Raw genomic sequence first — 25,751 nt, 5'->3', positions numbered from 1 at the left:
CGGAAAGAAAGAAATTGGGCAGAAATAGTCAAAGTGAAGAGAACAGCTGGGTTATACATTCATTTAGAGAGGAAATCCAATGTAAGTCATCCTGTGGGTCTTATATGTGTATGTGTGTACATTGTGCTCTGGTGGTGGCAGTGTGTCCTGATTGTGGCTGGGGTTTCAGGGCCTTGGCCTTTGTGTAAGCAGGATGTCAAAAAGATTCTCTATCTAGAAGATTTAGAAGTCATTTGTAAGCATAATGTGATATTGAATGTAGAGCATTTATTGATCAAATATGAACAGAATAGGCAAGGAGTGGCTTCTTGAGGAGCTGGATTTTATTGCTGCATTTTGGATTCCCATTCTTCTCTTTTTCCAAACTTTTCTTCCCCATTAAAAAGGCCAGATGAGGTAAGACCTATTAGTGTGGAATCCAGTGGCTTTCCTTGCCATTGTGTAAGGTTGCTTTGCTGCGTATTTTGGAGGATTTATCTCTGTGGTGTTCTGTTGGCATTATGGTACTCGCTCTCCGCTCCTAAAAGAGTGGCAGAATGTTGTAAAATCAGGCCTTTATCTTTGCATTGGGTAAACTTTATTACAGAGCAGCAGTCCAGCAGCCTGCATCTTCACTTGCATTGAACTACATGAATGTACTGGTTTCAGCCTGTCTCTTGCTTCTCTCGTAGGTTGGACTTGATCTTGCAGGTCTTTTCCAACCTGATTGATTCTGTAATGGCTTTGTCCAGCTTATTAGTTGCTTTGTGGAAGCGAAGGTATGTGTGTCTTGCTGGATGACTAGTAAAGCCTAACTCATTTTGCTCTGAGCCATTCCTGGGGTTTATGTTACAAAAGGTAAACCCCTTTGACGCAGTGCAGAACAGAGGGGTCAGCTATTAGGGGTGTAATTATCTCGGTGAAGAGTGCAGGGTGGTTAAGTGCTGCTGTCAAGCTGGGCTGTGCTTTAGACCTATTTGACAGGTAAAGAAGGCTAAGAAATAGCTGTATTTTTATCCCATGACCTTGTTTAAAGGTGATACAGGACTTTACTCCTCCTGCTTTTTCTCTCCTGCAAAATACACATACTTTGTTTAAGTGCTGAACCTACAGTCCTGTGAGCAGTTTCACCTTGACAAGGAATGCTTGATGTAATCTTCTGAAATTAGGCACGTAGGTGTGTTGTGCTTGTTAGCCTGCTAGTGGCCGTTTAGCTATTTTATCTCAGTTATAATTAAAAGAGTGTTACCAGGAAAGGAGGAAGAGGAGGTTCCTGAAGCTGAAGCCAGATCCAAGGTGGGATGTGTTTGGGCCTGTGGATGGGAAGTGTCTGACAAAAATGTGCCTGTAAGTGTCTTCTACCTATCAGACTACTTTATACTGAAAAAAAAAGGTTTTTGGTTCCAAAACATTCAATTTACACTGTTATTTGAAGAGGTTTCTTGCCCCTTGGTGCAAACTTCTGAATAACTCTCCGCAAGTCACCCCCATCAATGCACGGGGTGTTTCGGTCAAAATGAGATCAAGCATTTTCCTTCTATAAAATTATTTATTTTCCCATACAGAGAAGTGACAAGGTGCATGGAATTTAAATGTGACCTGTGAAGCATATCTACTTGAAGTATTTCGTTTTAGGATCTCACACAGACTATATTATTCGTTGTGAGTTGTGACTGACTCTTCAGGCCTCAGGGAAACAAGCTGTGTTTTTGTTTCAATCTTCTTCATCTACAAAACGAAAATAAAGTTGAAGATCTTGTTGCATGTCCTTCTACTGTTATGGCATTCCCTTGGAATGAATTTGACAGGGAGGTTGACGGAAAGCTCTTGAGAATGGCTGGTGTCCTCTGGCTCACTGTTTATACATCCCTGGAAGAACTGTGGGTAGAGGACACTAAGCCAGTTCAGAATTGCACCAAGACATTGGGAAATCCCTTCTGTCTAAATTAGTGCCTTTGGAATGATGGAAGTTTGTTTGTAGGGGTAAAATGACCACCCCTTTAAAAGTAACTAACTGGTAGTGTCATCAAGGGAGTGGTGTTGTAGCATCCTAAAGTGATGAGGCAATTAAACCAAAGCTGTCCTTGCAGAGAGCGTGCAGAACAGTGCCCTTTGCTGTGCAGAAAAACAGCTTTGTGTTACTTGTGATGGGCCAGATGGGGCCTTGTGCCAGAAATTAATGAGGGTTTAAAGAACCAAATTTTGCTTCTGAATGGGGCAATAATTGTGTAAATGAGATTTTTGAAATGTTTTTAAAATTATTTTAACAAGTGCCAAGTGAATTCTTTTCTTCGATGCAATTGAGGGCTAAGTTGTTTCTGGTAGAAAATGAAACCCTATTTCTTTATGAAGGGGCAAGGGGGCTGGGACAGAGTGAAAAACCCAGAAAGAAGAGCACATCAGCAGGTCTCTGGTGAGGGAGGAAACTAGCTGTAGGTGTTGTTGAGGAAGGGGTGCTGCTTCTCATAACCCAGAGGAAAGGGTGTGAAATGTGGTAATAATTCTAGGAAATAATTGTCATCGTTGTTCTGGCTGGACTGTGCCCTATACAGCAAAGGGAAATAAACATGGATCTCTCTGAATCCTGTCACTGTGCCGGTTTAGCTTCGTGGTGCAATAAGAAAGGAAATTATGAAGTAAAAGGGATCTTGGCAGGCTTTGGTTTTCCTCTGCAGAGGGGTGGGAAGGAGAGCAGAGTTTAATTGTACCCTGTAAAATGTGTATGTTTGTCCTGAAGTATTTCAGGCTCAGGCAGAATAAACTCCTGATTTGTGCCTGTGGGCTATGTCTGTTTGGGGTTCTGATATTAATGATATATAAAAGTTCTGGGTTTTTCCTTTGTCTTCCCTATAGTCTTTCTACTGCACATGAGGAAACTTTTCTCCTTGAACTTTGATTTATCTTCACATCTTTTCTGTCTCAACACCCTTTCTTGGCCAGGTCACTGTGACCTTTTGCCATCTATGTTAGGCTGCTTTGCTTTCAACTCTCTTCTTTTCATATCCCTTGACCCTCACTGACCTCTCTGGCTGTCCTGCTGGCATCTCCTTGGTTCAGTTCTCCCTGCCCCTTTCCTGGGCTGTCCTGCACATTCCTGTTGGCTCTCATTACTCCAGTCCCTTGCCTCCTGTATACCAGCCTGCTCCATGGTCTCGGCTACCCTTTCCATACTGCTCACCTGCTCTCCCTTGTTCATTACTTCCCACTTAGCCTTTCATTGCCTTTCTCTTGATGTTCCTCTCAGTAGCTGATGGTATGAGCCATCTCCTTACCCTCCCTCCCAAACACCTTTTCCTAATCCCATCACAGTTTTTGCCTTTCTTATCCCACTTGGACACACAGCGCGTAGTTGTTCAGTCTCTTGCTCATCCCATGCGTCCAGACTACGCACAAAATCTGCAGCTACAAACTTTCGAGGAAATCTAATTTCGTTTTTACGAGCTCCAACCTTTGCAGGCTATAATTACCTCTTGCCATCATCACTGAGACCTCCTTCCTGCCGGCTCACCTGACGCAGGCACGCACGCATGCACACACGCGTACATACAGCACATCCCTGTTTCCCCCAGCTCTTTGGCCTGTGCAACCATTGGCTCACCTGCACTGGATACTTGCTGTCGCTGCCCCTTGGCACAACTTTCAGCTGCTCCAGGCTCTACCTAATTCTTCTCCTGTCTGCCAGGTATTGTCCCCCGCATTACCCTTCTCCATCAAGCTGGTGAGGAAGGGCTCGCTTGTGTGTGTCTGCAGTGTCTTTCTGGGTTGGCTGGGCCTTACTTTTGCTATACTGAAATACCCCCGGTGGTTGCCTCCATTGGATACCTTTATACCTTTGCATGGAGATGCCATTTCTGTAGCATGTCCAGCCCCTCAATGCCCAGCCTCGACACAACTGCTTGATTTTGTTGTTCCCCTTAGTTCTCCTTGTCTTCCCCTCCTGGTCTGAGGCAGGTGAGCACCTTTCTCGAGAAGGGTGCTTCCACATTTTAGTGTAGCCTAGGAAGTAAACAGCATCCTAATCTGGTACTGAAATATTTTTTAACAGCTCTGGTGAACTTATCACTAGTGTGACATTGCCTGTCAGTGAGGCTAAATTCTTATGCTGATCTTTGTAAGAAAAATTTAAAAAAACCCCAACCACTGCAGAAATTATTTGCAGGATGTCTGCAAATTTATGGAGGGCATAAAAAACAAGTTTTCATGGAGAAACAGCCTTTTGTCCATGTACCTGCTTCTTCTGCCCCTGAATGCACAGTGAACATTGTCACCACTTGTTTCCTGGGTTAAATGCTCAAAGCATTAAAATACAGAGGAGAAGCTGCCCCTGGATGTGAGATATGAAGTAGTGTTGCTGCATTCACTCTGTTTTGGGCATGCTTGTCTGATTTCAGAGTCATTGGAGCAATCATGGTATGTCCTTTTGTCTTCTCCCTGCTTCTCTCTGGAGGCCCTCTGGCAGGTCTTCAAGGGCAGAACTTGCAATCCAGGATTGCTTGATTCAAGATTTGAGAGCAGAAGCCCAAGGAAATGTAATTTAAACGTACAAAAAATCCCTGCATATCCAGCCATCAGCACATGGCACCCTGGTAAAGGCTTCTCTCTCCTGTCCTTCATCCCTTGGTTCGTTTTCCTCATTTCTTGGTGTACATGAGTTAATCTACTTCAAGCAGTGGGGCAGCAGAACAAAGCAGTTTTCAAAGGGAACAAAGACAGTTTATATCTGGTTTTCATTTCCTTTTTCTTCTATTTGGTAAACTGTACAATATTTAATAACAGAAGACTTGCTGATTCTTGTATATCAGACTCTGAACTATTAAACTATTAAAAGAATCTCTGATTTAGATAAAGAGTAATTAGTGTGCGCAGGATCTTCGTAACACGTGCTGGAGATGTAATCAGGAACCAAGGTGCTCTTAGCGAATTCTTTTTTAAAGTCTACTTTAAAGTACCATCTTACCAGGAATGGAAAGAGCCTGTAGTCAAAGGAAAAAAAAACCCTCTTGGAAGCTGATAGCTTTGGAAAGATGGGATCAGGTATATGTAGTGTTAGAGATGGTGCTCATTTGCTGGGTTTATCCTTTATTAAATTTTCAGCATAGATCCTCATAACATAGTGTCAGCAGAAACGCAGGCAAAGCTGAAGGGATTACACTGATTAATATGTGGATGTACATTTTGGGTTTTGTTTGTTGCGTTACAGCTGAAGGAGTCATTTGGGTGCTTTGCTTGGACTCATGCCCTCATCTAACCATATGGTACAGCAGTTGATGGAATGCAGATAATAACTTCATTTTCTTTGCTATTTAGGTTCAAACTTGTGCTAACAGGTCCCCTCCCAAGCTTTGTTTCAACCCACTAGGTGAACCTAGTAGGGAAATTCATCTCTCCATGCCTCAGTTTCTCCATACAGCAAACAGCAATAATAGTAATAATACACTGCTTCTCTTTTAATGTGTTTGGAGTGCACAGATGAAAAGCATCAAATATGAGCTTGCTATTTAATTATTGGGCCTACTACTTCTACTCAATTTGTCTGACAATGCACTGGGAGCACCCATGTTTGGGAAAACTGGACTTCCCCTATCTGTCTGGGCAGTGCTGCCAGCCTGCCCAGTTGGGCCGTGACCTACAGCATGGCAAATACAACTGGCATTAGCCAGCTGGCCACTTCAAAAGGTGAGGGGGAGAAGGGAATGAAAATTCAAACCTGAATAAAGCAACCTTTTTCTCTTCTGACCAGGGAGCCTGGATACACAGGTGATTTCAAGCTGTATTCATATTTCAAAAGAGAAGTGAGTCAAACCAGCTAATCCATGTGAATTGTTGTCATAGGTATGTGGTGAAATCCGTATCTGTCAGCCGTGAGCAGTTGCTGTGTGGGGCTGGGTCAAGGCATATTGGTGCCCCTGTTTCCCTGAGTAGTGTGGCAAGCAAGGTCACAGGGTATGGGAATACTGATTTCTCTTTCCCTAGCAAATCACTGATGAATGACTTTTCAGACCTAGGGTCCTAAAGCACACTCTGTGAGCATGAATAGCATGTTTTTACTACTTTTTACAGGATTAAACTTATCGCAGGAAGAATCTGCTTTTGAGTAGACTTTGAAATTTGGAGGCAGGCTAAACCAGCCCCAGAGGGCTGATAGCAATGTGTGTGCTGTCCAGAGGTGTCCTGGCTTTCTGAAAACAGATATATAGATAGATGGATAGATAGACATGTAATAGCTAATATAGCTACAATATCTGTACCTATTTTAAATCTCCCATTTAAAAGGAAATGTTTAAACCCTGCAAATAAAACAATAATTTAGAAAAAAGTGTAATATGGAGCAATTATACAAAGAATTGTATTGTGCCGCAGCATTACATCAGTTCTACCAAGCCTATAGGCAAATGCTTATGCCTTGGATTTAAAGAGTATCCAGTGTGTCCTGGTCTCACTGTAGAAACCACATGTAGGAGGAGACATTGCAAGACCTGTTGTCATTAGTGGTTCCTCAGTCTCCTGACTCTAAGGCTGCTCCACCTGAAAGCAACAGGCAATCAATGATGTTATTTTAAGGGGTGTTGGAGCTGATCTTCAAAGTCATATGACTTTTTTAATGTTTTCAAGGAAAAACCTGACTGCAGAGTCACATGTTACTCCATGAAAATTTTGGGGAGATAGCAGTGGTCCAAAAGTTTTTCACAGATACAAATATAAGCACACAGGTAAAATGAATATTAAGTGTAAGTGGTTCTTTGTGCCCCTGAATTTAAAAGCAAATAAATATTTGATTTCATAGTTTTTATCCAGTTTCTGCCAATAACAGTATCTCCCAGTAACAAAGTTAAGTCCTCCAGACAGAATGAAAAACACAGACTTCTCTTTTAAGCAGCTGAAATAGAAATTTTTTTATGTGATCTGAAAAAAGTCTCACTATTGGAGCATTCCAGGTGTCTGTGAGCTAGTTTCAGCCGAGCAATTTTCCTGTGTAGGGTGACCTACCTGACATATTATTTGCTTTTCCCCTTCTGCTTTTTTCCTTTTCCAGTTTCGTTACTGTTTCTCCTGTTTTGTGGAGATGATGCTAATTATATTTTCTCTCTGTGTGTAAGCCACCATCTTCCCTCCATAGAGCTGTTGTCTCTCCCATTGACCACCACAGCTTTTATGTGAAATGGAAGTTATTAAATGTAAATGGTGTCTCAAGAGGAATTGAAAGTTTAAGTACATACAATGAAATTGGTTTAGCTGTAAAAGAACATGAGGGCAGTGACCCTGTATTTGGTTTTATGCCATAAGCAATTGCTTTTTTATTTGAATGCCTGAATAACTTAGATTCTGCATGTGGTGTGCAGATACCTAGGTTTTGAGAATTATTTGTGCACCAAGTAGTTCATGATTATCATGAAGTTTTTACAGGAATGGTGTTAGAACATCTTGCACTAACTTTTCCAAGCACCTAGCCTACATACCGTGATTTTTTTTTTTCCACAGTTATGCCTAAAACCCAAACCCAGAACTTGTTTTTAAATACTGCCTAAATATTTTCTTGGTGTGCAAGCTGTCTTACTAATTCTGACTGAAGTCACTGTAGCATTAAATCACAGTGCAAAAAGCCAGAAATATGCAAGATCCAGACCATTAGTTGTACATGGTGAGGGAAGAAAACCCTGCACCATCCCACACTTAAAATATCCCATTCAGCAAGCCCTCAGTTTAATACATGATGTCCTCATTTGTCTTACGTGGGAGACAGTTTACATGCCAAGAACTGGGGAAACTTGCTCTGGTCTATGATTTTGACATTGAAAACCAGAAAATGTCGTTTCTGGTTCCTCTACATATGTTTCTCCCAGTGAAGCGGGCCTGGTGGCGTGACTGGGAAATGGAACTGAACTTCAATCGCTGCACTCCCCAGTTGGTAGGCAGCTCCATGCCTTGCTGTGGTCTAGACCAGATTATCCTTGGCAAATGCTTCCCACTGGTGTTAGCAGTGATGAAGGTGAGCATGTAAGCAAGGCTTACTGATTTCTGCTCTCATTAGTCATGTCACTTAGGTTATTACTGCTGACCTCAGGAGCCCTCCTTTGTTGTCCCTGCCAGCCACCTCCACCTCATCGGAGAGGTATGTTGGGGAAGTTGAAAAACAGTGGGGTAGAGGCAGTCTAGGCATGTACTATTTTTAAAGTTTTTTTCCCCCTGCTTAATACCTTTTCCTATATTTTCCAAAGGTCAGGAACTGCAGAATGCTTGCCGTCAAGCTTGCACTTGCTTTGCTGCTTTTGAAATATGAGCTAATTTTGCCTTTTTCCAGACTTTCTGAATGACTGCAGGTCCTGGAGGTTTGGTGCTTCAGATTACTGAATAACTTACTGCTACTTGTGCTGTATTAATCCTGACTTTTGGTCATGGTTCTGCAGCCTTGTTTCAATGTCTGCTCTGTTTCTGAGGGTCAGTCATTCAGGAGGCAGCTTTGGTCCTTCTCTGGTAGGAAATGTCTCACATGGCTCTCGGTGATGCCGTTGGGGGCTTGATGTGGCCATCTTGGTATTCCTCTACAGGGAGAGTGAGTGAGGAGGTAGGAATTGGCCTTCTAGCATTTTTGATGGCTTGGAGCTGGTTTAACACACCCCAGCTCTATGCCTTTTCAAGTCCTGAGATCCTGGGAGTGCTGCTGTGGTTGCACACTGAGAGTCCTATGGCATCATGGCAAATACCATATTCTCTGTGAAATGCATACAGTAATGTTTGCAGCTTCTGCCTGATCCCGTCATGACAACTCTGGCAAGCTCTATGATAGCAGCTGTCTGCAAGTAGGTCATGTATCTTGCAGGAAGAAATTCAAATGCCACTGTGAAAATCTTTTGTAAACCTTGCTGTGTGTCCTTAGCTTGGTTATGTGTGACCTACTCTGGAATTCCAGACCAGAAAAAAGCGTTGAGCTGTTGAGGATGTTAGAAAGAGAGTCTCATGTTAACCCAGGAGTTTTCATGTTTGGGGCTGCCTGTGGCAGCCTTTGAGTAGACCATCACATGGAGGGGCCATCTCTGAGCAGGCTCAGCAAGCTGATGTTGCCAAAGTGTCATTTTGCTGATGTCCATGTGAGCCCTCCTTGGTGACAGCCTGAGGAAGGCCATCCCTAGCGGATTGCTTGTGGTGAGGATGGGATTTTTGGGTCTGCAGAAATCCAAACTGGGAGTGTGATGGAGTGTAAGCATCTGCCATGGGAATGGATCTGAAGTACAGACTTTGTGTGTGGGTACTGCTATGACCATGACCCTTAAACATTACTGTTTCCCTGCTCTTGGGTGTCATTACCTACCAGGAAACAGGTGGGAAAATTGTCTAGGAAAATTGGACCAGGCTTTTGCAACAGGCAGTTCGGGTTTTGGCAGCTGGAGTGAGAAGGCCAGTTTCCATTGAGCATCTGTTTCAATGTGAAAAATGGCAGGAAATCTGTTTTTTCAATCCTTGTGACACTTGTCTGTGCATTGACTCAAATGCTCCAAATATTTCACAGCTGAGATAATATCAATAACAAAATAATGCTTAATTGCAATGTTGCAAAAATATGAAGCAACATTTTTTTTAAAATATTGCCTCCATCCGGAACAGGCATTGCAAAACCAGCACTATGTGTAGCCCTGCATCATGTGAAGTGGTAGCTAGAGAAAGCATTATCCCCTCTCCTCTACCCATTTGTCTTTGCCACCTGCTCCCCTGTTTGGGTATCCCTCACATTTCCCCATAACAAATCTTTTCCAGTTCCCTTAATCACAGGAGTGATGCAAGGGAGTTGAAGGGTAGTTAGTGGCAGTCCTGTCCAATTCCCTTTCTCTGCTTAAACGTGCTTTGCCTAACTGGCAGATGGGCAAGACTGTGTGTTCCTGTGGAGACAGGAGTAAGAGCAGCATCAGGAAACTCCTGTGTTATGAAGACTGGTGAAACTTCTCAGGTTCTGCTCTCTACTTGTAGATCAGGACAATTTCAGAGCCCTAACATTTTTGCTGATTGCATAAGATGAAAACTAGGAGTGTGCAGCTTTGAGCCCTTTGTTGTTTCATGTATGGAAGAATAAAGTGGGCCCTGGAGAGCAGGAAGCAGAACACTGGTCACAGGCTTCCTTGCTTCCATCCCTAGAAATACCTCGTTGTGTATTTTTTTACCTCTACTACCCTGGAAGGATCCCTAGCTGCAAGGCTGTGCATGTGTGAGCTGAGCAGAGTGGTGGATGTGACACCACCTGGCTCTGTCCCCAAGTTGTACCAGCTTCCCTCTACCTTCATGATCTCCTATGTGGAAGTCCTGGGCCCAGCTAACCCCTCTGCAAACCAATCAGTTTGGTTTTCCATAGCAAATCACCATGAAATCCTGATGCAATACAGTACAAATGGCTGCACAGCTTTATTTCTTCAAGACCAAACCTGGACAGAATTTTGCTTCTTAAGTGTTGAAAACCTGCAAATGTAACTTTTCTTTTTCTTAAATAAATAAAGAAAAAAATTAAAAGCAATTCTAGCTATTTAAAAATCCATGAAACCTTCACATTTTCAAAATGCACAGTGTACAACACAGGTGCACTTCCAGTGTCAAACCTCTTTTGTAGTGAGGAGGTCAGAGCTCTCCTACAGTTTCCAGCAGGGCTGTACCTTTCAGTACACATTTTTTTCCCCCATATTTTTAGATGCTTGAACTGCCCTGGAGCAGAGATGAAAACCACTAAAATGACAACATGACAGAAATACTCCACAAGTGAACAATCTAGGATTTCTTTTTTTTAAATTTTATTTTCCGCTCCTTGACTGACTGTAAAAACAGCTGGAATGAAAAGAATCCAGCTTCATGTTTGGTTGAAAGAAGTCTTTGGGTGTTTCATCAAATAATTGCAGCAGATGAGATTTTTAGCTGGCTGTAGGGCCCTTTGCTGTTCCTGTGCTCCTACTAGTCAGTCTGGATTGACTTCAGAATTTATGGCATGAACTGAAAGAAGAGGCTGATGGCAGAGCCCTCTTGCAGAGGCTGTGGGTGCTTGCTGGGCCTTCCGGTGCCACAACCTTGTCTTCATCCTCCATCACTGGGTGCTAAGCCACTGAGGCACCTGGCAGTGTGGTGATCTGTGTGGCTTGCAAAAGAGAGGCCACTCCTCTCCAAAGAATGAGCTCAGGAGCACTGGCCCTACTAATTTATTTTATTTGGCATTATTAGGAAAAAGACCCAACCCCAAACCCTCTGTTGTCAGGATTTTCTTTAAATAGCCAGTTCCGGAAACAGGAAATTCCTTTACCTCTGGAAACAGGAAACAGGTCTGACTATTACATACTTGTTTTAAATCTTTCAATTATCCCATGCTGCCCCTCACCTCTGACTTTCTGCTGCTCAGCAAAATTCTCTATTTTTGATAAGCTAGTATCTGGGGGTATTGTGCAAAACTCAAGGGTATGTTGCCATGGAGTAAATCAATGTATTTTGTTTTAAAGCTGGCAGGGCTGGTGTTTTCTGTGTCCATCATATTCATGATATGTATGAATGCATGTAGTTTTGTTCCCTGTAGTTTGATACAGAGGTGTATGATCTGTTGACTCAATAAAATAAGAAGGAAGAAAAAGAGAATTGGCATTACAAAAGTCAATGAAGGATAAGGTTTTTTTTAAAATTAATAATCAAAGCCTACTGACAAGAAAGGGTATACCAGTGGAACTGCAATACTCTTAGAAATTCAGGGCCAGAAGCGACTTAAAGGTATCTTCTAATCCATCTCCTTGCCCCCAAGAGGGCTAGATGTTTATCTTCAAAACCTCTGATGAGGGTGATTTCACAACCCATCAACAAATCCTATGTTAGGCCTTTACTCTCCATGTTGTCAAAAATTTTTTTCATGATACCCTCAAAAATTATTGGGTGTATAGTAAGGTTTTGTTCTTCTTTGTGCAACAATTGATGTCCATCCTTTTCAAACAGTTACCTGGTCTCAGGTCTCTGTATTCTCAGGATGTATCTGCCACCTGTATAAACTCTTAAGCATCTGAGTTTTTCCCTATAGATCATGATTCCAAATGTCTTTTGGCTCTAGTTACTTGGTTCTCAGACTCTATGCCAAATGTGCCTGTCTTTTGTTTGAAAGAGTTATTTCCGAGACTGGGTGAAGTCTCCATCTGAAGCCTTCCAGCTGATGAGCAGAAAGAAATAGCTGCCTTTTGAACTGTGCCTATGATACCCTCCAAGTCTGTGCTTTGGTGGTCCTTGCACAAGCTGTGTGCCATTGATGCCTGACCTGTGTCCAAACCTGTTTGTAACTTCGCTGTTTTGGTGGTACTGCTGCCTCTCTCTTTATTCCACTTTTGTTTCTGTGGAGTCCTCCTTTCTAAGCAGAGCACAGAGCTATTAACTGTTCTGGGAATGTGTTGGCTCTTAAATAATCACAAGCGGAGGCACTGTGCCAAATTTTGGTTTGGAGTAACTGTTTTTTCTGCTTCCAGACCTTGATGTAGCTCCAGAGAACTAAAGGTGTTTACGGATGCATTATGAATTAGCATCCTGGTTGCCAGCCCTTTGTAGCCAGGTCCCAGCTCTGGCTGGGTGCTGTGACGCCTCTCGTGCTGTGAACATGCTTGTGCAGGTGGGAGTCTCTCCATTGATCCATCATGTTTGTGTTCGGATTGTCTCCCTGTCACGGTGCACTGGGTCATTCCCAAAGCATTTTGGTAGCTTCTTGCACACTGGGTGAGATTCATCTTTGCTCACTCCAGCCCTGCTGCTGCCCTCAACACAGAATTCATTACCTCAGCTGTTCCCTCCAAGGCTGGCAGGGCATCAGTGCCTCACAGCCTCTTCCCAAAGCACTTGAAGAAGTGCAGAGCTGCAGGGGTGACAGGGGATCAGCAAGCCTGTGTGATACTGGGAGGTAGAGATCTCTGGAGTCAGAGGGAGGAGGGCTCCCTGGCGCTCCCCAGCACTGCAGCTCACCCTTACAGACCCAGGACATAACATTTGTATCCATATCATGCACTCCCTGTTTGTAACCATAGGTGATGCTCAGCTGACTTCTGTAAGTGTCTCAGAAACAGAGAGGTAGTAGAAATTAACCTGCTGCCAATAGATGCAGCTACTGATCTCTATACACCCTCCTGGGTAGCCAAGCAGAAAGTAGCTAACCTGGGGAAGTCAATCTTGTACAGTAAGCAAACACCCTGAACTTTAATTCACTTCTGGTCCATGCTTTAAACATCGCATCTCTGCCAGGCACAGTGCACTGCCCTGCTCAGCCCTGCCGTTCACCTGATCCCTGACATTGGTCTGGTCCAGGACACAACTGCTTTTGATCTTAACTTCATTAGCTCTCAGCAAAGGGTAGCTGCTCTTGGCAAAGGATCCTAAAACACTCAACACATTAGTAATGAATTAAAACAAACCTGAAATAACTCTTTGTTTTAATTCCAGCATAGCGTGTTGAAGCAGTTCAAGTATGCTTTGGCATGCTGAGTAGTAATGGAGATTTTTTTTTTTTCCTATGTTGGTTAGTTTGAAAAATAACGACTGATTGCAGCTGAAACAATAAAGACGTGTCTTCCAGATCAACTGTAGTTCTCAAAGAGTCTGCACAGCTCACTGACTGTTCTGATACCTTCTTGATCTGAATAAGTGTGATGGTTTTACCTTTGAAATATAACCAATGGGTGAAAAAAAAAAAGTGATTAGCCATTAGTTGGAGATAAGCTTCCAAGTGATGTCCCCAGAAATGTACGGGAAAAGAACAAGAAATAACTTTTTTTCTTCTCATCCAAAAGGGTAGCGCTATTAATTTTTGTCTTTGTTGAGTTTCTCTGGAGCCTGTCATGGTGTGTGTTAGAGTTTACCTGAGGTCAATGGGAGCCTTGCCGGGGATTTCATCATACCTCCATGCAGCTCTGCCATGGTGACAGCTCATCTTTCCAGCTCACTTGGGGAGGAGGCTGGAAATCCTGATTCTGATGCAGAGGAGTGGAATAGCCAGCTAACCAGTCTGGCTGGGTGGTTTTGGTGTCAGCTTCCTGGCTTTCAGAAAGGCAGCTGAATCTGTTTTATTTGGTGTCCCTGAGCTGGGGTGCTGTTTGTGCCAGCATTTGGGTGGCAGCTCTTGACAGTCTCAACTCAAATGTGTGTGCAAATGTAATTTTGCATAGAGGCTGGATTTTGTACTTATACAGCAGTGACTTGCCAGGGCATCGGACCATGTACATGAGCTGGGCTTGGGCTCAGTACTTGCACTGACTGGATGTAGCAGTAGCAGCTCTGCCCAAGGATGTGTCTTGTGACTATAGCAAAGGAGGAGGGCTGCTGTGAGAGTAATCTCCCAGGCTGGCCAGATATGCCTCCTGTGCTTCCTTCACTTGGGACTTGTGTTCAGAGCTCATGATATTTATTTGCTGCTGTTCCCATCAACATATACAAAGGTCCTAATCATTCTTGTAGTGTTCCCCAAGTGCTGGGCAATAAGCACAGTCTCTAGGACTGCAGCGTGTGTTTTTCTAATATGACATCTGCCTTCCTGCAAATAATTTACCTGCAGCATATGATCTTATACTCCTGTTGGTATGTGAATCAGAAGACTCTTTTGGTATAAAGCATGCTAGCATTTTGGAGCATGAGTCCTCTTGAAGGCATTAAGTTTTCAAGGAGTTAAGTATGTTCATGTGCATTTCACAGAGAGGTGAGTAAAAAATGGTAAGTAGGTTCCCTCTGCTGCCTTGAAGGAGGGTTGCTTTTATTTTTTGAAATATAGATGGTCTCTACTGTCTGCCTTTCCTTTAAATAAATGCATAGCTGGTAGGTTTGTTGCCTTTTTGTTGGAGAACTATTGAAACTTGGACCTATGGCTTCACACGTATTTTAAGCATTTTTGTTACTTTCAATAAAATATGAGTGGCACATCGTGTGAAACAGTCAGATGGCTGGGTTTCTGATGGCCAGGGGCCTGGAGCATGTGCTCTGGAAGAAGAGACTGAGGGACAGGGGTTTGTTCAGCCCTGAGAAGATGGCTTTGGAGGAGACCTTACTGCAGCCCACCCGTATCTATGGGGAAGTTAATGAAAAGATGGAGCCAGCTCCAAGGACAAGGATTGCAAACTGGAGTGGGATTTTCTGAGAAAATACTAAGATAAGAAAATCTCCATGAGGAAAATTTTGCATTGATAACTTGCCTAAAGAGGCTCTAGGAGCTCTGTTCTCAGAGGTTTTCAAGGTCCAAGTGAACCAAGACCTGTGCAACATCACATGAAGTCAGGGTTGGGCCTACTTTGAGCAGGAAGCTGCAGATTTTCCAAGGTCCCTTCCCACCTGAACATTGTTATTTAGTGACATTACCCATAAACACAGGGCTTGGAAGTGACTGGAATGAAGGGCGGCCTGGGCTCGCATTGCTTTGGTGTTCCACTTCTAAATGGGGTTAAAAAAGTTACTCTAATGTGATTGTGCTAAACTGGGTGTGAGTGGGAAATTCTGTCACAGCAAATGTTTCCACGAGCAATTGACTGTCGCCTGCCTAATTGCATCCCCCGTGGGGGAACACTAGCAGGGCGAGTGGGGTGTTTATCTGTGATGCAGCAAATACAGCTCTGAAGTCATCCAACCCTTCAGCCTCGCTGTTATCCCCATTTTCCAAATTGATGGGTGAATGTGGACATATTGTGTGAGTTGACCCAGATGATGTTGCAAATCCAGGTTTCATTGCAGGAAACTGGAAGAAAAATAAGATTAAAGTTTTCTGTGCTGTCTGGAACTTGCTCACCCCAAGCATGCTGGCCCTCCAGTTGTTGGAGTGTCTCTTCCAGAGGTCAGGGGCTGGGCCCTCCATGGCTGGGCATGGCAAGCCCTCGGCAAGGAGGCTTTCGACCAAAGCTGGTGTCCGGTGGGCGCGGGGCTGGTAGCAGCAGCGTGGGTGGCAGCCGCGGGTCGCTCGGCATCCTCGCCAGCACCGACTGGTTTTGCTGCTGCCTTTTCACCAGCTCCGGCAGCCGATTCTGGGGAGCGGTGCCCACGGGTGTGCGGGTGGGAGAGGTACCCAGTGAAGGCGCTCCCCGTGCGGGTGAGCACGGACGAAGCGCGTGCTCAGGAAGGGCCGGGCGCGGAGCGGGGCCGGGCGCGGAGCGGGGCCGGCGGGAGCCGCTAGAGGCCCCTCCAGGCGCGGCGATGGCCACTGGCGCCGCCCCCGCCGCGGCCCCCGGGCTCCGCTCGACGGGCGGGCGGGGCAGGCAGGGTCCCGCAATCGGGTCCGGCCTCTTTAAGGGGTGACGTCGTCTCAGAAGAAGGGAAGAGGGAACGTGATTCTACCCTTCTGTTCCGTTCCTGTGAGACCCCCGCCTGGAGTGCTGCATCCAGCTCTGGGATCCGCAGCACAGTAAAGCCGTGGACATGTTGGAGCGGGTCCAGAGGACGGCCAAGGAAAACGATTGGAGAGCTAGACTACGTCTGTGATGACAGGCTGAGAGAGCTGGGGTTGTTCAGCCTTGAGAACAGAAGGCTCTGGGGAGACCTTTGAGCAGCCTTCTGGTACCTAAAAGGGGCTTATAAGAATTACAGAATAAGCTGAATTGGAAGGGACCCACAAGGATCATCAAGTCCAACTCCTGGCCCTGCACAGGACCATCCCCAAGAATCACACCATGTGCCCGAGAGTATTGTCCAAGGGTTTATTGAACTCTGTCAGGCTTGGTGCTGTGACCACTTCCCAGTACCCTCTGAGTGAAAAACCTTTTTCTAATATCTAACTGAAGAAAGATAGGGACAGACTTTTTAGCAGGGCATTTATTGATGGCACAAGTGGTTGTGGTTTTAAACTAAAAGAGGGATTCAGACTGGGTATAAGGAAGTTTTTTACATTGGGGGTGATGAGACATTGGAACAGGTTGCTCAGAGAAGTAGCAGGTGCCCCATTTCTGGAAACATTCAAGGTCAGGCTGGATGGTGCTCTGAGCAACCTGATCTAGTTGAAGATGTCACTGCGCATGGCAGGGGTTTGGACCTTTAAAGGTCCCTTCCAACTCAAAACAGTCTATGATTCTGTGATAAGGGAGGCAATGCATTGTGGCCCTCAATTTTTGTGAGATCTTTGGCACCAGTCCCCTTAGTGGATCCCCAGACAAATCCCATAGGAGTTGAGCTGAGCTGAAACAGCATCAATGGGTGCATGTCTGCCCCAGCAGTGGACCAAAGCAGATTCCTTTCCAAATTGGATCTGTGACTCAGCCTCCACAGATCCCATGTTTTGCACCAGTTTCTGCAAGCACCCATCTTTCTGCTGACATACAATGTGAGATTGGCAGAAATGCAAAGTTGAAAGTATTACCTCTTTTTGAAAGTATTACCTCTATTGCCTTTTCAGCTATGGATTATTTTATTCTGCCTCCGCTTGTCATATTCTCTGGGAAATCTGTGCCACTTCAGGTCACTGGTACTTACTTATTCCCTATTTTCTTTTCTGTCCTGCCTCTCCTCTTAGTCATGAGGATTTTAAGGCAGAAATTACTGGTGGTCTGAAGACTTCAGCTGCATAAATTTATCATATGGATTGTGTTTGGCCATTGCAAAGTATGTTTGACAGTACTAAGCTAAGTGGCTAAATGCCTTGGTGATTTATAGTCCACTTAGGGCACAAACGTAATTATTCATTCACCTCATCAAAACAAAGAAGTTCAGCATTAATGAGGATAGTTCATCACAGCTGCCCTGACATAGTTTGAGACTCAGGAATCTCAGATGGGCTCTGGGATGGGTGCAGAGAGCAGACCCTGCACACTTGGTGTGTTCTCAAGCAAGGTGTTGCTGAGTGCTTGCCCTCTCCTTGCAGCCTGCTTCATTGGGCCTTGCAGTAATTTCAAGTGGAAGGGAAGGGAAGTACTTTTTTTCCTAACATTAATACTCCTGGATATATTTTTACAGTTTTTGGGTACTATTCTCTTAAGCGTAGTGTACATAGTATGTGTAATAGCAAGCAATATGCATTTAAAATCTGTCCAAAGCTGTTTTTCTAATGTAAGGTAACCAAACAGTATTGAGGTACTCCTTCACATTCAGAAGCTTTATTGAATTTTTGGCAAACGCTTTTGTGAAAATGGTATATATGTAGTCACTTAAAAAGAAGTGATACGTGATCAACTGATGAAAAAGCATGTTTTATACTGTTTTTCCTTTTTTATGCCTCCAAATGATATCAGGGGGTTTTTTTGGTTTTTTTTTTTTTTTAGTTTAGAGGCATGCCAAATCAGCCTTTTCAGTATAGATGCATTATTTTTATAATCTTAGGTACAACAGCACTAGGAATGTAGTTCTGAGGTGAAACTTGAGCTCCCAAGTTTCTGCCTTGCAGTCAGACTTTGTATTTGCATTTTTAAGCTTGTAAAATCTAGGGAGTTAAACGTTGTGCAAATGGTGCTTCAGCATATTCCAATAACACTCGGGCTGCAATGCCAGTCTACACAGCTCACTCCATCTGCTTGTCTCTTCCCCTCTGCTTTTTTTCCTCTTTATATTGTTTAGGTTTGACTGTGTCTAAACAACAGGCTGGCTTCCTATACACAGTATCTTCTACTATTTTATAGTGTAAATTTAAAGTACAGAGAGGCAGGGAAAATGCTTCAGACATGAGAAGAATGGTGAAAGGGAGGAAAACCCTTCTTGATCCATGACTTCTAAGGGATGAATGAAATATATACTTCCTGGAGGTTTTAACACACCATTTCCCATCTTCTTATGATGGGAGGTCTAGGAGAGAAATTGAACTGCTTATTCATCAATCCATCAGCAGTAACCTAGTTGTTTCTTTCCCAATCCCAACTGCTCAGTTCACAGCAGAGGGGTTGCCCTTCCACAGCCTTCTTTGTTTCCTTCTTTGTTTCCTTCTTTGTTTTCCATTTTTTAGGGGTCAGCTTCTGTTTCCACCATATCTCTTCCTTCAAAGCTGCTTTTCACAGAGCTGTCTGTCTTCATTCTCCATCTCGTCTTGCTTTGCAGCTGTCTTGGATGTGCAGCACTCTATGGCTTGTTCCTGCTTGTATGGTTGTGCATCTTGTTCCTGGGAGGGGAAATGGTCACCAGGATCCAGCAAGTGACCTGAAGGAGTCAAACCAGCATGCAGCCTTTTACCAACCCACAGGTGAGCGTGCAGTGTCAAGCCAAGACAGGAGGAATGAAGGGCAGGAGGTGTGATGAAGACAGCCAGGTCAGGGGTAAGGACTGCCAGGTTCCTGCAGTGGTGCTGCCTCCTTGCTCTCAGCTGTGGTCCCATCCTGGGGTGTGGCACTGATGCCTGTCTGACCCTCTGGAGGCTTGTGTCAGCTTCAGTGTAGCAGGCTGAGACATAAACGCATTGAAGGGAAGAAGGAAGACTTTTTGCAAAGTTTCTTATTGATTATATGGCAGCAAGTCAGAGCAGACTTGGCCTGGGGCTCAGCCCTGATATCCCAGTGATCTTTACTTTTTAAAGCACTAGAATAAGAAACATAGAAAAGTGTGCAAGAGAGAACATGACAATCTCCTCTCCCTTTCCATCTCTCTGTCTACCTGTGCTTTTCTTTGGTCCTGGGAATGTTCCTCTTTGACCAAAGAGGGTATAAATTATGGGATTTACTTCTGAGCAGCCCATGGAATAGCCTGGGGCAAAGTCATTCCTAGAAGGTGCTTTCCTCTTCTTAAATGGGTCATTAACGTTTGCAGCTAAATACCGAAGCAGGGAGAGGAGAGAAACAAGTGGGGAAATAGTTTCCTGAAAGGAGGAAGAAAAAGCTGTTATTCATATTCACTCATCAGGATATTCTTAGATGTGCGTGGGAACAGCCTAACAAAAGGAGGGAGCTAGAGAGAGGCAAGCCAGGTGACAGTGATGTGCCTGGGACAGTCCTGAGGGAGTTTGAGCCATGTCATCCTTAGGCAGAGACATGGTAATTCTTCCTGAAGGAGGTTTCTTCTTTATTTCCCATCTTGGTCCCCTTCTTTCAGTACAGGGAACTGTAGGAAGGGAGGTGTTTACAGAGAAACTCATCAGTTTTGGTTGCTGCTGTGTGAGTGTTAGCTGTGAAGTTGCTGTTACTCTGGTGAAAGGAGCTCAAGGGAGGCATTGTGATGCAAAGCTGATCTCAGGTTGCTCTCCTGGAGATCCCAGAGTGTTCATCTGCTCCAGTGTGCTCTTCCAGGATGGCAGGATTGTGCCAGTGGAGCAGGGGCAGCTCTTGTCAAAGTGATGGGGAAAATGTGGCTCTCAGAGACCTGGACAAGAACTGTGTGTGTAGCCTGTGGGGAGGAGAACAAGCTCCTGAGGGATCAGGTTTAAGGCAGGTCAGGAGAACAGCAAAGGATTAGAGCTTGCTGCCTCTCTCTGTTCCCTACTGTCAGATAATTTTTGACCCCAGTCAGATTTCTTTCTTACTTTGGATAGGTAATTAACAGCCACTCTTACTCAGTAATTAGGGGAGTGTGTGATTGTATTGCTGAGGTGGGGGGAAAGTTGTAGCTGCAAAGTCTAGCTGGCAGTTCTGCTTTCATCTGTGTGCAGTGTCCAGTGGTACAAGGTCCTAATATCCCTGTAGGTCTTCATTCCCATGGCAGCAGCTGCAGGAGGTGTTGCTATAGACTGTTTGGATGTTGGTTTGGGTTTTTTTTCACCGCTGGCCATCTGAAATGAAAGAGTAATAAAGTAGATTTTAAAGGATGATATGCAAGGTGGGCAGTTTGTGGAAACTGTGAAAATGCTGGCCTTGCTCTGCATGGTTGGCAAGGCTAAGGAAGCTGGGAAGGGTTGTGCTGAACTTCTGTGGCAAGAGAACATGAGCAATTTGATGGTCATCTCTCCAAGCTTTTGTAAAATACTAGATCTTGGATTACAGTGGCAGCATCAGGATTTAAATGCCATGTCTATTATTCTGTAGCTAAAAGGAGGCAAGTGTATTAATAGGTAGCAAGGTTTTGCACCTGCGTAATCAAATTATCCTTCTTTGCCATATTTCACTCCTGTAGATGCTTCTAATAGGTGTTGATGGATCTACTGTGGCATTAGAAAATAACATTTGTGTTGCCTGTTACATTAATTTCCCTGATAAAATGAGGCTACCAGGATGACCCATCTGACTCCTGTGATATTTCTATAAAGAACAAAATTGAGTACTGTTGTTATGATTAGTGTACTAAAAGTATTAGGTTTGTTGTCTTAGCTGTGCTGTGTTTTCTCATTCTCTCTCTCATGCTGATTGCTAATGACAGGCTTTGGCAGGAGCTAGCCTAGGCAGTCCTTCCTGTGATGGGAACCAGATGGATGGTTTTGCTTTGGCTGCCCCTCCCATTGAGCACCAGGAACAGCAGGAGGGAGAGCCCTTTTGCGAGGAGGGGGAGGCATTTACAGAAAAGTAAATGAATGGCAGAGAACCAGTTCTTGTCTATCCACCACTTCCCTTGAGGCTCCCAGTTTTGCAACTTTCAACCTCACCCTTGGCTTCAACTTCTTGGCTTTCAAGAGACTGTGCTGTATGTTACATTTTCATTACTGGTAAAATTGATGGAAAATCACATTTTATTATGTGAAAAATGCAGTATTCTTGGCTGTCAAAGCTCCATTCAGCTGGAAAAAATCTATGTGAGGCACTCTTTTATATTTCATGTATTTTTGTGCATTGGTTGGAATGAAAAAATAATGAAAGGCTGTATTTTGTCAACTTTTGCATCTGTATGACTGGCAGCACTGACTGATTTGTTTTTTAAATGTATTTATTTCTTGCACTAAGCACTATTATTCTCCACCCTTTCACAATAAATGCAAATAATATGTGGAATGTGCAAATAATATGGGGAAAAGAGAGATGCAAATTATTCAGTCCCTCCAGGTAGGTCTGCAAAGAAACTGGAAATGTGACTGCAGTGTGAAAACGTGCTGTCTTTATACCAGCTGCAGCAATAACAGGGCTACTGTCTGTCTGTGTTTCAGGTTTCTGGGAACACAGCTATTGTATTTTTTAATTTGTTTTTTTCTTCTTCTCTTTTTCCCTTTCCTCTCCTGCTGTGAAACTTTAAATGGGATCTGGGCACTCTGAGTATTTGAAGTACATCACTCAGTCCATAAACCTTTCTGCCCCTCGTGGGACCACTGCTGCTCAGGTGTGGTGTGCCCAAACTGCTGAGGCTGTTGGGTTGTGCCCAGGAAATGAGCTAAAACCCTTGATGTTAGGGAGAACAGGTGGATACTGCTCCCGAGATCCAGACTGGAATTTTAGCACGAATCAAGCTTCTCCTCAGGGGAAAAACGTGGCTTCCCTTCCTGCACAGCCATGTGCCAGCTGTCCTGGGACGTGGGCATGAGTCAGATGGAAGGGAGCCAGACTGATTGGCATTGTGAAATCCCGAAGATCTTGGGATGTCTTTGCAGCAGGAATAGGTTTTTTTCCTGCCTTGCCATTGCCCCTAAGCATGCTCCTGCCTAGGAGAAGTTGTCATGCCACTCTGCACTGCTGAGCAGTGGGGATGTGACCCTGGGTGTCTCAGCCATGCTCCTGAGCACTGTCTGAGCCAGTAAGCTGGGGAGGACGGTGAGGTGCAGCTGACAGACCCATCCTGCGGCAGCCGGGGCGTGCTCCACGGTTCAGGCATTCCTGTGATTCAGCATCTCCCTGCAAACTGAAAACAGTGTTTTCTTTTATTACAACTTTTTTTAAATGTCAGAATTGTCTTCCTATTTAGATCGCTGTAATTGCAATTTCAAGTAAAGAGCCTGTGAAAAGAGGTGTCAGGGTGTTCCTTCTCAGCATTGTTTCATTGTTACCATGTGTAAAATTCACTCACAATTCCAATAAAGATTTCAGTGTGACACAAATTTTCAGTTATTTTAAATACTAAAAAAGTGATATCTTTATTCTTGCTAGTTCCATATAGATTTTCTATCAATGCAAAAAGAAAAAAAAAAAGAGTAAACTATGCAGTAAAAGCTTACAGACAAAGTGGTAGAGGTAAAATCTTACAGAAAGATCTAGAAAATTCCTCTTTGTAACTGAGACATTGTTTATTTCTGCACTTTTAGGCTCCCCACCCTGTGTATGTGTTAGAAGCTCTTCAGTGGGGGATATTAGTCATTATGAGAACCCTGGTCTGGAGACCTTCCTGGCTGGAGGAGGGTACACTGCTGTGCTTTTGTAGTTAATTTGCTCCAAAATCCTTGTGAGGGTGCTGAGCTTGTGAGGACTTAGTAGCTGGAGAGTAAATGGTCAGCAGCACGTTGGTTTGAGTGCAGTCAAACAGAAGAGGATTCCAGAAGCTCCTGCTCGGAGCAGTGCCAGCTATGAATCAGACAAGGTTGTTCAAGGCTTGATCCAGTTAGGTCAGACTGGAAAGTCTCCAGGGATGTGGATAGCGCATCCCTGCTGGGAAACCTGTTCCAGGAAACCCTTGGTATTTTGATGTTTGTTACCACGTGGTACTTAGAACGGTCAGAGGTTAAAATGTGGCACTGTTCTCCCTATAGATGATACTCCTGAGCCTCTTTGTTTAGGAGGCAGTGCCTAGGACACTTCTCCTACATGGTGCTCCATGCCACGAAGAGGTGGGTGCAAGGGATGAGGGCTTGCTTTGTCCTCTTTTGGGAGTAGGCATGGGGCAAGCAAAACCATCCTGCTGATCCAGGGGGTGAAAACCAGTCCAACCCCTTCTATCCCTAGTTTTCCTTGACCTTTTTGCCACAGCCACATATAAGTGATGCAGTAGGAATGGTGGTGCTCCTGGGCTGTCCTCCTTTCTCCCCAGTAAGCGATACATCTGTCCTGGCTGAAATAGTCTGCCCTGGATTGGCAACCTGGTCGCTGCCACTGCGGTTAATAGCAGGGCTGAGCCATGGTGTCTGCTGCTGGCAGAAATAATTCTCGCTGTTTATGTTCAGACACAGGGCTGGGACACAGGGACATTGTAGCACCTCACTCAGGGCCTGAGATCCCCAGTGTAAGCCTTCAGAGACATGGGCACCTCCTGCAGCTTCAGCTGGGGATAGAAAACCAAGCCTCCCTGGCAGGAGGCAACCCATGAGGTGCCTATTGGACTCCCTGTGCATTTGCATTTTCTAATCTGCTGCCTAAAGCATTATCTTACTTGCTCAGACAAGTCATTCACCACATCAGGAACGTGTGGGAAAATAACTCAGTCAGGATAACCAGAGGAAAATAAATGGTTGTGTGGTTGGCCATTTGGAGCTGAGCTAGCTTGGGAATTTTTTTTCTTTCAGCAACACCCTGAAAAAATGTAGTGCGAATGGGTGTGAAATACAGAGAGAGTTTGCTTCCTTCTTGCATAGGCATATATCCAAAAAAAGACAGCAGTAAATATAGAGACATCTACTGCTAGATGCTTTGGTAGAGCTTTAAAGGATCTAAAGGCTCAGTGTGTTTGACTGGTAGGACATTGGATCTTCCCCACTGAAATGAACTTTGAATACAAGGGAAGTCTCTGACACAGCAGAGAGGAGAACCCACAGTGATCACCTGGGGTGTTTTGGTGTGCCGCTCTGTCACCCAGACTCCACTTTGCCGCTTGGTTCTCCATTTGCTTGAAGAGAGGATTCCAGACATAATGTAAGTACAGAGGGGAAAACCATGTCCTATGTTAAGGGCAGCAAAATGAGACTGCAGTGGGTCAGATCCCAAAAGGCACTGATGTTTGTTACTGGGGTGGAGGAAAAAAAATGTGTTCAGGCTACTGCAATTCTAAAAAATGCAGAATTACTTCACTTCTGTGAGATATAAAGTGGATTTCACAGCTACTATGTCTGTTGCCATTTAGGAGACACCAGTGAAAAAGAGCAGGATAATGTCTTCTGCTACAGTAGAAATGCCAGTGTAAAAGATTTACTTCCTAATTAGTAGACATTGCTCTAATGATAGAGATATTTAACAACAAGTTTTTTGTATCATATCAAGCCCTGTATTCTAGAGGTGGCTTTTTCCCTCTGTTGGGTGTTAAAGCAGTTGCATGGATTAATCACACTATAATGCAGCCAAACAGCTCTTGTCCCTGCTTGACTCTGGGAGAAGAGGCTTTTTGGCTTGATACATGCATGAGGAAAATCACATCCAAGTTTTATGAAGTATATTTTGAAAATAAAAGCTGAAGTTTAATTAAAAAAACTAAACAAAACACCTTGTTTTTCCCAGCAAATGAGGTCATGCAGCCTGATTGCCTGGCCCATCTGTTGCTGTTCATAAGTATGTTACATTTTTAAAGGCCAATATTAAATGGTATTATGTAGTTATCTACTTTCTTTTTTTTTTTTTTTTTATGCCTCTTGGCTTGTCAAGCACTGTCATTATGTCAACCACTGTTCTTAAAACAGGATTTTGGTTAAAATAGTATATACCTGCCATCTGGTTGAAAAATGTAAGCTTCCTACACAACTAAGTAGAGTTGAACTACAGTATTAGGAATAGCTCATGTTCTCTTGAAAATAGCAGCTGATGGCAGATTGCAGAAATCAGCCAGTTATCAGTTGTCATTAAGCTATTTGATATCTGACACACATGGAAAGCTATTTATAAATGTGCAGTTATGTTATAGAAGTATTCCTTTTTTTTTTTTTTTTTTTCCTCCATCCTTCACTCATTTAAATATGTTGGTTTGACTGGACTGGAAAGCAAAGTCTCCCTTAATATTCACAGAATAGATGTGCTGCAGACTGAAGGTGTGCCAGACTGTTTGTAACATTTCTGTCATCAAAAAGTCATCTGAGAGGGGTATAGAAAGAAATTTGGTGTTCCTGTGCTATAGAGCTGTAGGTGTCTAAAGAAAAATGTCAGCTA

General features: G+C 44.0%; 1 protein-coding gene across 4 annotated transcripts in view; it reads left to right on the top strand.

Annotated features, from left to right (window-relative positions):
- Window positions 1–25,751, top strand: part of STOX2 (storkhead box 2) — a 144,375-nt gene that overhangs the window by 20,162 nt on the left and 98,462 nt on the right. Inside the window, exon 1 of one of the 4 annotated variants that reach the window (XM_048303042.1) lies at window positions 18,949–19,090. The exons of 1 other annotated variant lie outside the window; for it this stretch is intronic. In XM_048303042.1, the coding sequence (XP_048158999.1) occupies window positions 18,958–19,090 (133 nt within the window). In that variant the 5' untranslated portion in view covers window positions 18,949–18,957. Of the gene's footprint in view, window positions 1–18,948; window positions 19,091–24,335; window positions 24,531–25,751 lie in introns of those variants that run through there. 2 more of the 4 variants (XM_048303041.1, XM_048303049.1) reach the window with 2 other exon arrangements.

Source organism: Corvus hawaiiensis, chromosome 5 (assembly GCF_020740725.1).
Source record: "Corvus hawaiiensis isolate bCorHaw1 chromosome 5, bCorHaw1.pri.cur, whole genome shotgun sequence".
Taxonomy (NCBI): domain Eukaryota; kingdom Metazoa; phylum Chordata; class Aves; order Passeriformes; family Corvidae; genus Corvus; species Corvus hawaiiensis.
The sequence above is the reverse complement of the archived record's forward strand: the minus strand, read 5'-3'. Positions and strand labels throughout refer to the sequence as shown.